This window comes from Papaver somniferum, chromosome 3, assembly GCF_003573695.1.
Source record: "Papaver somniferum cultivar HN1 chromosome 3, ASM357369v1, whole genome shotgun sequence".
Taxonomy (NCBI): domain Eukaryota; kingdom Viridiplantae; phylum Streptophyta; class Magnoliopsida; order Ranunculales; family Papaveraceae; genus Papaver; species Papaver somniferum.
In genome coordinates, this window is record NC_039360.1 from 174,499,615 (window position 1) to 174,513,136 (window position 13,522).

Genomic DNA, 13,522 nt, shown 5'->3' on the forward strand with positions numbered 1-13,522 from the left:
TCAGAACTCTTTAGAAAAAACCAAGGATGATCACACACTTGTTTTTTCTTTCTTACAAACTATTCATTTTCTTTGAAAACCCAAGAAACATAAAAGAAAACTCTCTCACTAAAAAAAAATGTTTCAACAACTCTTCCGAAACATAAATGAAAAAACTCTCTCATAAGAAAATGTTATACAACTCCTCTAACCCTTTCATAAAAAAAAATCTGATTTTATTTTAATAGCCAAGGAAATAAATATGAGTAAATGAAGGACATAATTAACTTCATTAACCCGCTCAATTTGAAAACGATTTTTGGCATTAAAAAAAAAATAAATTCATTCTTTAAGGAAAGAAATAATGGTCACATTAAAACCATTTAATTGTGAGAATAACATTGGAAATTAATTAATGTTTTGAAAACATATATCTTAACAACTTCCTCATCTCTGTTTCCTCTCGACTGCAGACAAGCATCACCATTCACATATTCATCATTTACGGTCACCATCGCCTCTACTCAAACCCGAGCTCCAACAATGACAGCAGCCGGCATCTCAAGCCAACTCCATCTCCGTTCCTACCATCTACAACTCCTCATTATCTCAGCCATCGATAATCCTCACTCCCAACTCGAACTGTGACTTTTCATGTTTCGCTTTTCTCAAACCTTCACCATTACGAACTATCACAACAACACATTCGTATTACAACTGCACCCATCACCAGCCAACAACATCAACTCATCTCCATCTTCATCATCCATTATATCAGCGATGATAATCATCTCTGCCAGCACTCCCATCACTGATAGCACCAACATCTCACTGTTAAACCCATCACCAGTTATGATCACTGCAATCAATGGTAATACCCAACTCAACCTCCATTCACTGTCATCAACACTGCCAACACCCCTTTTCAACTCCATTTTCATCTCTCGGCATTGGCAGCTCATGTTCTTCTTGTGATATTCAGTTCTGCCATCATATACCACCACAGGTTGTCGAGCTCCATTACCTCCGTCAACTTCCAACGACAGCAACGTGCTCCAGCTCTTCCATCACCTTCAAACTAGGGGTGTACATCAGGCCGGTCAGGCCAGCCCAAGCCCGATTGTAGCGCAGGTCGGGTCATACAAGCTCGTAGTCCTTACTACCCATTAAGTTTAACAGGCCAGGCGTGGCCGGGTAGTAGTAAAAATTTAGTGACCATGTACCGTCCATACCCGTGAAACAATACAGGCCATACCAAGTCGGGCCGGGCAGGCCTCGGCCCCAAGAGATAGTTCACAAATTAAAAAAGAATATAATTTAGTTTGTTTTTTTGGCTTGATGATTGATGATATATCACTAACTCGTTCATATGATAGTTCAAGCAATTCATATTCATTACTGTGAAATATAAGTCCAAATTTTCTTCAACCTCAATAATTTATCCAAACTTGAAATTTAATTCCTAGTGAAATCCATCACACCGCTAGAAAACTTTATTTCATGTTATCGGACAGTCGAGTCTGGTAAATAAACAGGCTACCGGGCAGGCAAACAGGCCGGGCACCAATTTTTGAATAAATATCCGGGTCCGCCCACTTATAATTATCGAGCAGGCCGGGTAAGCCCATGACAGGCTGTCGGGCGCCCATGGGCACCTTCGGACCCGGGCGGTACACAGCAGGCCGCAGACTTCCGGTCATTTTGTACACCCCTACCTCAAACATCGTATGCATGCTGATGAAGATGAAGGTATATTAAGGCACATGACAATAAGATAAGGGATGTTCTGAAAGTCTGTCCCTAAATTGTTTCTAGCAGGTGGCTTCCTTGAGTAACTCAGGTGGGTGTCTTTATAAATTCCGTGCTTCAAAAATTTTCAACAACATCAGCTTGCGTCAAATGCTTATAGATTCTTCATACGACGTCGGATTGATTCCATTCTTTCTCCGTTGGCTTCGTCTTTCCGTTCTCTTCAAGGTGATAGTGAGAACTCTAAGATTCGAATGAGTTCTACTAGGTCTTTGACCCTTCTCCACTTGCGGCTAACTTCTTTTATTGCGCAATTGAGTGCCAATTCGCTTCTTTTGGATGATTCACCTAATAAAACAAAAATAGAGAAAAACAAACGTAATATACAATAATTCACAAGAATATATAGCAATTACTAGCATGGATTCGACATTAAATATATGCACTTAACAAATAGTAATATATACTAGTAATAAGACAAGCTTTATTGATAATGCTCTAGAAAAACCATTGAAATAGCTTATAGAACTTGCCGCCCCATTGCTAGGCATTGTTGCGAACGGTTAAAAGACAATCAACACATGAATTTGGTCCAACTTGTATTGGAGTACAAGGTTACAAGTTTATGGATAATGTCGGATTATTACCACTAAGAGGATGTGATACGGCACAACGGAAACAATTTGAAATAAAACGACATGCGGAGAATCCATTCCGGCAATAAGACCCAAAAGAAGATGAACAACTCCAATCCAAGAGCAAATAAGAAGAATAACAACTCTAATCCATGAGTAAATCAAAAGGTAGCGGTGTTAAACCAACAACTTCATCAATAATTCATTAATATGATAAACGTGCTCGCAAGCTAAATTACAATGATAATTGGAAATGGATATTTATATGGTGCAACCTGAAAACCCTAAAGTCTAAAGTTACTAAACTATGTAGAAGAATATATTATTCTCATAAAAAACAGGATAAATCTAAGAAATAAACTAATATCCTAATAATTAAAATACCAAAACTAACAAATATCCAAGGTATTAACCATATGTTGGAATATATATGACTTGTGAAGATATGCCCCACATCAGGATGTGACATGGTTCTTAGTGCAGATTAGTTGCGCTAGCTTGGGGATGTCACGTTTAACCTTACACACATGAGAAATTCCTATGAATATCATGGTAAGCAAATTACTGTCACTTGAGCTACTGAGAAACCTTCACTCATGATGATGACAGGTGATGCAGTGAAGCAATCTTTTCTAAGAAACTCCCATGGTCTTATTTTCCATTTTTTTCTTATCTCTGTCACCAACCCTACCACATAATACCAACACAACATCTTCCACTATTGACTGCGAAACTGAGGTGGGATATGAAAACTCGAAAAAGGTTTGGGCTCGTTTTATTTTAGCTAAATTTCTAACAATATTAGGTAAAATCAAAGAGTATAAAGTTAAATCTACTGAGCTCCCAGGTATTTGGTTGGCTCATAATGCGGTGGACACAAACACTAAAGTTCTGATAAGGGATGAAAGTTTAACTTTTAATATTTGGTATGCTAATACTTCTATTGAAAATATCATTAAATCTCAAGGTTTGGATCACCAAGTAATGGTTAATGTTCTGATTGTGAATGAAGCTTGGGTGATACCGGATAAACATACACAACGTATGCTCAATGCTATAATTCTTGAAGACCTTATAAGGCCGATGGGAGGTGATGATATTCTAATATGGAAGCCATATTTAAAAGGTGTTTCTCTGTACGATCATCTAAGGAATTCATTCAAACTAGGTATGAATATTTTGAGGGTACTTCTTTGATGTGGTGCAGTGCTATTAATAAGGTGCAAAACTGGAAATTCTTGCGTGTTGTATGCAAAGCTGGTTCAAAATTTCTATCTCAAACAAATGTTACTTGTGTAAGCAAGCCGAGGAATCCCTGAACCATATACCGTGGAGTCGTTCTTTTGCAGTTCGTGCTTGGAGTTGGTTATCTAGTATTTTTAATATTCAACCCCATTTGAACGTTTATAACTTATTATAAATCTACTAAAGCGAAAAATCAGATTTGTGGCCTGTAGCAATATTGGTTACACAGCCTGAATTGTGGAATACAAGAAACAAAATAGTTTATAAGAAGACATCCAATCATGTATTATTTAAGAAGAGGGTGTCACATTTGATACATGAATACTCGTTGCGTCTTAAAAGTTTCAAGCATAATACCTCTGAAGACTTGTAAATTCTGAATTAGTTTCGATTAAGTATAGAAAGATAAATAATATTGATCATGTAGGGTGTCTTTGGAGTCCCACATAAGATAATGAAATGCTTTTGTGTTGCAATGGTGCAGCAATAGGATGCCCAGACGTTGCTGGGGCGTGAGTAGTAGTTAGAGATACAACTTGCAATTTGTTAGGAGCGATGAGCATTGGTCTTGGAATTATGGATAATTATTTTGAAGAACTGATGGATGTTATTGTAGGGCTTGAATGGGCTTTGAAATGAAAAATTGGTCGAGCTCTGATCCGTTCTGACTTTATTAGTGTTGTTACGGCCTTGGATTCTAATGAAGTTCCTTGGATTGTTAAACATAGGTGATTAGCGGTGTGTCATAACTATACAACAACAAGATTTCAGCACACATACTGTAAGGCTAATTTCGCAGCGGATGTTATGGAAACATGTGGTTGTTTACCCAAAATGGAGAGGGTTTGAGTTATGATGAGAGAACATATTTTTTGAGGTCTATTGAATATCATAATGTCTCATTTTATAGATTTAGATAGGCTGTAAGTTTTGGGGTCTGTTGACCTCATTTATTGTAATATTTTGTAAATATTAATATAATTTGTACTTACAAAAAAACAACCTATGTATCACATTTAATGTTTGCTGATGATTTCATACTTTTTTATCTTGATGATAATGTTATAAATACTTTATAAAGAAACCTCAACACCTATGCTTCTTAGTCAGGACAGTATACTAGCTAATTGCAGAAATCACTATTCACTTTAGTAGATGTGTTAGTCCGAGCAGAAGAGGTGAGATTACCAGCATGATAGGAGTTCAACAAATGCAAATTTCTGATAAGTATATCGGTCACCAACTTCTCAAGCCCTCATATAGGATTGATGTTTCTGAATTCCTGGTTGATAAATTTGATACTAAGCTGGCAGGGAGGAAGAGAATTCATTTAACTCATGCAGGCAGAACTATCACGATCAAGCATGTTCTGGTATTGTCCCTTCGTATTATATGGCGACTTCTATCATTTCTACGAAGATTTGTGGCAAACTCACAAGGACGATACATAACTTTTGGTGGGGACATTTTAGAAGCAAGAAAAGCTCATCTAATTAACTGGGATAAATTTGAGAAGCCGAAATAATTAGGCGGTTTGGGCATTTGAATTTTACAACTTTTAAACAAAGCTATGATAGATAAACTAGTATGGAAACTCTTAGAACAATGACTGTTTGATGGTGCCAGGATGATGAAAAAAACTTCAAATAACAACTTTTGGGATGTGCAAGAAGCTTCAAAATGCTCTTTTACTTGGTCAGCAATGCTGAATTGTGAAAGTGATATGAAAGATCGAAGTTGTTGGCTGTTGGTATTGAAAAGAGTATAAATATAAAGAATGACCCTTGGATTCCCAACATCAATAATTTGAGACCTACTTCAAATCAACATGTTATTAATTGTCCTTCAACAGTGGATGAGTTGATTATCGGGAATCCTACCAGACATGATACAAATAAGCTTGAGCACATGTTTCTTCCTCAGGAAGTCACTAATATATATGATATCTACGTTGCTAATAATCAGTTAGAAATATTGAGGATAAATTTTCGTGGACTCACCACCCTAATGGGATCTTTTCGGCCTAATCCTTCATCAAAACTCTACAAGACAAAATTCCTTCTTCTTCCAATGGTGGTAACTATGAAGAATTTTCTTGGAAGAAGTTATGGCCAGCGAAAGTTATACCTCCTAAAATACACATGTTTATCTGGAGACTTCTTAACAATGGGATTAATGTGGGAGAAGACTACTGAAATTCTAGAAAGATCATAATTCTGAATGCAGATTGTGTAAGTGTGTTATAGAAATAATAAAACTTCTCTTTATTTATTACCCAGTTTCTCAAGCTTTTCTTTTTGTATCTCATATGAATTTCAAAACTGGTGAAAGAATGTATCAATCAATACATCATTATATAAAGAGCTGGTTATTAGAAAGTGGAGACTATTCAAGGTTAATGGTTGCCGTGGATTATCTGGAAAACCAGAAATAACAACATATTCAACAAAGGTAAAATCAATATGCAGTCAATGATGCACGAGGTCTTTAAATGGTACAATATTGATGGCATAATTCAGGATTTTACAGTGATTCCTACTGAACAAGATCTTTTAAAATCATATGAAACTGTGTGATCTCCTCCTTTGTCCTCAAAGATCAAAATCAACTTTGATGGTCCCGCTAGCTCAAAAGGACATGCTTGTATAGCAGTTGCTAGGGAATAGTTCTCTGATTTCAGTGGTTGTCAGATAAAAGCTCTTGAGTTCAATTCTCCAGTTGAAGCATAGGCGTGTGGTGCTCTGGTGAGTATTGAATTAGCTGTCAGAAAGACGCTAAAGCATATTATCATTAAAGGTGATTCCCTCATTGTGATTAATTCATTTGAAATACAATAATTCTCCCACTCTTTGGAGTATCAAGAATACTATTACTACAATCAAGGATAATCTTAGTCTTTTTCGGTCTTCTGAGTTCACATTTACCAAAAAGGAGGCCAATGTTATGACTCACTCCGTAACATCTGAGTTGAACATCAACCGTCTAATCAATGGTGGAATTTACCTCCTCCGTGTATTACTCCGTTGGTCAGTGAGTCTTCTTTACATGAAAATTCGCATTCACATAACAAGAATGGGAATCAAAAAGCATCGGCTGAAAGCTCATTTTTATTTATAAAAACGTGCGATCAGTCGTCATTCTTATTCTTTTCTTGTGAAAACGATGACAAATGAGTATGGCTGGGCTTTTGGCTAGCGCTGCACATGGTTCAGTTTTTGGCAAAACCTAAACCGAAACCAAAGTACTTGGTTTTCCAATAATGAAAACCAATAAAACCATATAGCCTATTCGGTTTCATTGGTTTCGGTTTCTACTCGGTTTTGTTAAAAACCAGACGGTTTTTAGTTAACCGAATGATTTATAAACAATAATGTGCCAGTGCTTTATAGTTTACACAAACAATACACCTAATACTACAAGCGGCAGAAAAGTTTGTTGGCAACATATCAGACGCATAAATGACGAGCAACTAAAATGACAACAAAAGGCTTTAACTCGAATAATCCTCCTAAGAGTCCTAACCATTCATTAACTACAATTCATCAGTGTGAAAAGATTCATTCTGCTATGAGAATAATAGAGGTTCGCAGTATCGAGCTAAAAAAACCCCCAAACATCTTTTAACTACATACTAATTGAAACAAAACTAGTTCAAAAGAGAATTAAAGACGGCAAAAATATAAGAGCTTAACGCTCCCCTCTAACATCCACGACTAATATTAGTTCAATCCTATGGCCAATAACAATCGGTTAACCATATGGTTTTCGGTTCGGTTTTTGTAGGAAACCTAAACCGAAACCGATAGTGTCATTTTTTTGGGACCGACAACCACAAATGAACTATTGGGATATGGATTCGGTTCTGTTCGGCTTAAATTGTTCGGTTTCGATTCTGGTTTTCGGTTCTGGTTCGATTTTGTGCAGCCCAACTTTTGGCCATACTACTTCCAACAAACGAGAGAAAAGAGCACGAAATGGACCGGAAAGGCGGAAAATGAAATTTGACTTTCAAGTGATAATTAATGGAGTATATCTTTCTCTCCAAAAATTCAGTCGCATCTCATTTCATTTCCGTTCTTTTCCAGAAAACATAAATCCCTCAAGAAAAGCACAGATTTCCCTCCCTCCCTCCCCCCAAATTTCCAGGAGCGAGCGAGACAGAGAGGGAGAGATTTCTGTGCTGCTGTTGGATTCGTCTCTCTCATATATCTATATTACATACAGATATTTGGATTAAATAGATCTCTCTTTGTTTTTGTCAATAAAATAGACAAAACCTAGGGTTTCATTTTCATTTTGAAAAGCTATGCCTACATATACAGCAATAGCTCTAGAAAGATTATTGGAACCCAATTCTTCTTCTCCAAAATCCAATTTCAGACACCATAACAACAACAACTCTGTTGTTACTACGACGCTAACAAAGAAACCCCCTAAACATATATACATATCGTCACCAGCCTTGTATACTACTCCAGAACCAGCCCCGATTCCGTATACTTCTACTTCCGATTCAGTATCTCCGTCTCCTTATGTCGTTAATCGTAAACGTAGAGATCATTTCCATGTAATTCCTGAAGCTACTAATAGACACCATGGTTTTCAAGTCACTAAATCAACAACTAGTACTAGTGGTGGAGATGGCATTGGGGAAACTAATTTAGAGGTTGGAAATGATGGGAATGCTGAGAATTCATTACCTGAGGTTGAGATTGAAGATGGAGAATTGTTAGTGGAGACTAATGTTAGGGATCAGAGTGCGGCTGATTTTACAACTCCGATAAAGAATGTAAAGGAGATAAGTTATCTAGGCGATTGTGATTATGCATCCTGTGCTTCTACTCTTGCTACAAAGTCCCTGAAAGTAATGCAGTCTCAGTCGGAGTTCTTTGATGCTGATGAAGGTACATTGCCGTACACATGTGATTCAATTTTATTGCAATTTGTGTGTTTTTTTTTCCATATTGGTGAATACTTTGGTTTGAGATTCACTTTCAATTTACTCTACTGATTTTATAATAAGAGAAATGCTCTTGTCCTATCATTTAGCGTTTGTCTCGTGGTCGAGAATGTGTACTGCTCTCAAATATGAAATTCAGGATATTCCATGTTCTTGTTTTCGAGATTAGTTTTGCTTATTTTTCTTCTTAGCTTAGCACATTGATCTTATTTAGTTGCAAGACCATTCACTGTTTGGATCGTGCCCTTACAGCTGTTGCATCTAAATACACAAATCTTTCATGCAACTAGAGGAAACTTAAAGACCTTTGATATAGGATGCCAATCACCTTGTAAGTGTCCCGTGTTCGGCTATGCTGGGTGTGTGCTTCTATGAAGGTATATCATGTGTCTCAAGAACTTCCATCCCATGTATGTTTAGCATTAAGAGTGACAATCCTCATGTTGATTATTGTGATATATTTACGAAAAATACACGCAGTAATGTAGGAAACTATGTGAGCATTACTAATTAGGTCATATTCTCATATGCTCTTAAGATAAGTCATATCTTATCTTTGTTAGATCAATAATTTAATAGGAGCTCTAATTTGGTATCTTGTAAGAAGGTGGTTAATAATCATCGAGGATTGCTAATAAATTAAGGCACGTAACAAAGAAAGATCATGATGAACTATTTTACCTTGTGTAAAAGTTAATTAGATGCCAGTATAGCACGAATCCAGATATCATTTTTAACTGAATATAGAAACATCTCCACATGGCCGAGTATCTTATGCTGATTATATATGTAGATTATACTAATTTATTACCTTACACATTGGTTCACAAGTTCTACAACTAGAAAGAGTGATAGAACTACAAGCAATTTTTAACTAAAACATGGTTATAACTTACATTCGTTCAGTTGATCTAGAGCAACTTTGTGCACCCCCTTAAAACCACCTTCTGATTGGGTGCTGCACTGCATTGGAAAGTGTAGATGTTTATAAAAAAACAAGTCTTTGAAATCTTCTCATCATTTTTCAACTTCTTCAACTTCCAATGTAGTGCACTACCCAATCATAAGGTGGGGAAGGCAACTCGGTTAGGAGCAATCTGAAAGTTAGAAAAATTGCTCAACTATGTTCTTTTGCTCGATAGACTTCTAGGTCTGTCCCCTCATGTATAGTTGATGGAAGACAACATTTTTATATACGGGGTCAGAGAGTCCCCGACATGCTTTAGCAGACATGCGTTTTTCAACCTTGCCATCACTAGTTATTTCATTGTTAAAGCATGACATGGACTCTCTTCTACCACTCTTTTATGCTATATGTTTCTTCCACCAAAGGGTAATGAGGAAACAGAAGTAGAGGTTCTAATAAGCTGAAAACATAGTTAACAAGCTGTAATCTTTATTTATTAAAAAAACATTTTTATTAACCTAAGGTATGTTCTGTTATATTATTTGTGTTGCCTTTCTAGTTGTGGAACCTATGATCCTGAGCATAAAGTAAAATCCAGCATATAATATGTCCTGTATCATGTCAAAGAACAAAGCAATCATGTTATTGAGCTGAATTACTAGTTTTTATCACGAAGATCCTGAATCTTCCAGCATACTTCTATATATTGTTGTTAAGTTTTGTGAAGAACTCAGAACTCTTGTTTCTTTTATTTTCTATTTTCTCGTAATATACTGAGGACGGATAAGTTTCCTCTTTATATTGTCTGTATCATACAAGGCCAGGCTAAGGGTGCATTCTTATCTTATTATTACATATTCTATTTTATGCTTCCCTGTTTCCCATTGTAACTTTTCCCTGATTGGCCAACCTGTTTATCATTGTGATGGAAACACACAGAATTCTTCTCTGATTCTTCCATTTCAAATGCATCTCCATCTCGATCTCGGTTCTCAAGCATCGAGGAGCTGCATGCTGCGAGGGTCCATCTTTTTGATGAGATTGAGAGGCGGAAGAGAGCAGAGGATGCACTTGCTCGCATGCGTAACCATTGGCAGAGTATTAACAGCCATTGGCGTGCATCCAGGGTGGGGCTATCCCTTTCTGGGACCCAAGAATATGAAGTAGATACTGAGCTTGAGTTGGATGATAGGGTGGAGAAATTCTGCCAGGAAGTCGTTGTCGCGAGGTTTGTTTCTGAAGCGGTTGGTAGAGGTTTAGCTCGTGCCGAAATTGAAGCAGCTGCCGAGACCGTTCTGGAATCTAAGAACCTTGAAATTTCACGTCTGCGAGACAAACTACAATATTATGAAGCAGTGAATCATGAAATGTTTCAGAGGAATCAAGAAGTTGTTGGTATGTCCTTCCTTGCCCTGCTTCTCTTTGAATCGTTTATCTCCGAACTTTTTAATGATTAGTTTACAGAAGTGTGGTGTTTGTTTTTTCCTGAACAAAACTGGCAAGATTCACAAACTCAGTATTTTTATATATTGGGTATGATTGTAATAAGCATTAAAGTTCATCAAGTTGGAATTTTTCTACCGTCTTCAAAACTAGTACACCCTGTTTTTTTCTGATCCCAAATATAGCACCTTTTGCCTTTTGTAATCCCTAACGTAGGTATAGTCAGCCAGGCTTCTTAGTTGAAGTATGTTTACCTTAGGTGTTCTGGTCCGAAACTACTTCAGTAGCCTTTTTCTAAATCAAAACTTAGGGTCCTTGGCTATTTTCAAAACTGAATGGGGGTATGTGCTATGTAATGAATTCGTTGATGCGTGAGCATGGTGTACATGTAGTTCTATTTAACCTAATAAAAATGGACAACAGTACCACTGCTGCCAGGATATTGCTTAGTTGTCTTATTTAACAATTACCCATGAAAGTAACTTAGCTGTCTTGTGGATTTTTGATGCAGAATTAACTCGAAAGCAAAGAGAAGCGAGGAAGATGAAGCAGAGATGGATATGGAGTTGTATAGGCCTGTCAATCACACTTGGAGCTTCATTGCTTGCCTACTCGTACCTTCCTGGTAGTAATAATGGTAGTCATTCAATTGCAGAGTTTGCTGATGTTCTTCCTCCGCCGGATAGTGCCAGTACATCAGCAAGTCTTAACTAAAAGTGACAAAGTTTATCATTCAAGAGCCCTGATAAACGGGATGTATGATCGATTTTGTAGCGGAAATGTACAAGACTGGAGGGCGAAAGAGAGAAATGCATATACTGGGTTGTCACTCGCATCTAATCTTTTATTCTTTTCTAAATAAACATTTTTGATTTATCTAACCAAATGTGGCTGGTAACCCCATTCAGATATTGAAATCAAAATTTGAAAGGAAAGCTTTATTTTTATTTTCAGTTAGCTTATGTTGGCTGCTGCCCTCAATGTAAAATTGCAACATGTGCATGTAAACAGGTCTCTTAATGATGTTGAGAGCACCCCCCAACTTTGGCAAATCTAAACAAGGCGTGATTGCTTAGATACAATCTTTAGAACGCTACATATGGTTTGTATTTCTCAAGGAGGTATTTGCTTTTAGTGTCATCGACTCGACGCAGAATGCTAGGTTAAATTGTTACTTTTGCTTAATTTTTCCCTTATACGTTGTTGTTCTTGTTCATTTTTCGCTGCATCGAGTTGGGTTCCTTTCTAACTGAATGTTCACCGCGTCAATACTTCCCAGATCCCACCTTCTCTGTGGCCATGGAAAATGCAGGTAGCTGGTCAGTGCAAGATCTCCTCAGGAAATCTGCAATTAATGTATGTATGAGAATGATAATAAAAATAAATAGGAACGTGGCGTCCTGGAAATCAGAAGCGTGGAGTGATGAACCTGGCTTGGTTGGGGTAGGCGTGGAATGCTTTGATGCATTCATTAATTAAATGAATGAATGGTGCGTAGTCAAATGCATCACTTACCAAAAAAAAAAAAAAAAAAAAAATCAAAAGGAGATCACGAATGGCTAGTTGGTGGGCTGCAACAACAAATGAATTAGCTTTGCTTCGGTTTTTTTTCTTCTTATCACGTGTTTATTTGCTAATCTTATAATACTAGTTAGAATATCATAATTTGGTGATGAAAGATTCATTGTATGATCACGTGATTTACACTGAGTCGCATCTTTATAGTGGTGTATCCATTATTAAGAAAATGAGCGTTTCTGCTCAATGGAATGTCTTGTTGCGGGTAGATGTTGCACGCGACATACATGGAGCAGTCTTTAACCAACCATTCAGTTCACCCATATTGTTGCTCGGGGCCGTCTTATACATTTAGGATACTCTAGGCCAACAAAAATTTTGGGGCTTGTTTACGAGTTCACAAATCAGAGGAGAGCTAGATATTTAAATTTTAGAAAGCTTAACATGACAATTTGGATTAGGCAATGTGGCCGAAGGGCTCCAAAAAATTTTGTTAGCATTTTCTTTTTTTTGTTAGATTTTGGATTCTCAGCTTGTAGTTTGGTATAAAAGTACCCTAAAATGGGTTGTTGGTTTCAAAAACTGAAATTTTAGTGATGCTTATAGCTGTTATTAAAGATTTACCAACAACTATAACTGTAAACAACTATCCGCAATTTAAATAAACGTGATAAAACACTTTCGTAATACTTATAAATGCCACATATTGATAATAGTAAAATGAAAAAAAAAAATTGGGTCCCCCAATAATTTGGGGCTTTAGGCAGCTGCCTAGACTGCCTTGCCCTTAAGCTGGCCCTGATGTTCCTCATCCATTAAATGTGGGGCATGACAAGCATGACACAGTCTTCTTGGATCGAGACGATGACCGTAAAAAGAATCAATTTAACTTGCACCTTTTTTATTTTTTTCTGACTCATCTGAATCGTCTGAATCTGAGTTGTCTGGATCTAACGGATATCACCTGAATCATCAGGATGTGACTCAATATGTTCATTTTTTTAGTCAGATTTGACTCATCTGATTCAAAAATATGTGAATTGGGAACTTGGTTCCATAAGTCAGTGGCATTTTATTCCCCGACTC

The 13,522-nt window shown here is 36.9% G+C and overlaps 1 protein-coding gene across 1 annotated transcript; it reads left to right on the forward strand.

The window, feature by feature from the left end:
* Positions 1-7,682: 7,682 nt before the first annotated feature.
* On the forward strand, positions 7,683-11,997 carry LOC113358072. Its single transcript, XM_026601581.1, has 3 exons — positions 7,683-8,512; positions 10,415-10,870; positions 11,430-11,997. Exons 1-3 carry the CDS (start codon positions 7,915-7,917, stop codon positions 11,630-11,632), a joined length of 1,257 nt encoding a protein of 418 aa, XP_026457366.1. The 5' UTR covers positions 7,683-7,914; the 3' UTR covers positions 11,633-11,997.
* Positions 11,998-13,522: the final 1,525 nt, after the last annotated feature.

What these genes read in the sequence shown, in the direction of transcription:
- LOC113358072 (XM_026601581.1), top strand. Translation starts at nt 7,915, where the DNA reads ATGCCTACATATACAGCAATAGCTCTAGAAAGATTATTGGAACCCAAT. An exon ending in GTTCTTTGATGCTGATGAAG is followed by an intron (nt 8,513 to 10,414) that starts GTACATTGCCGT and finishes GGAAACACACAG; the next exon opens with AATTCTTCTCTGATTCTTCC. An exon ending in GAGGAATCAAGAAGTTGTTG is followed by an intron (nt 10,871 to 11,429) that starts GTATGTCCTTCC and finishes TTTTTGATGCAG; the next exon opens with AATTAACTCGAAAGCAAAGA.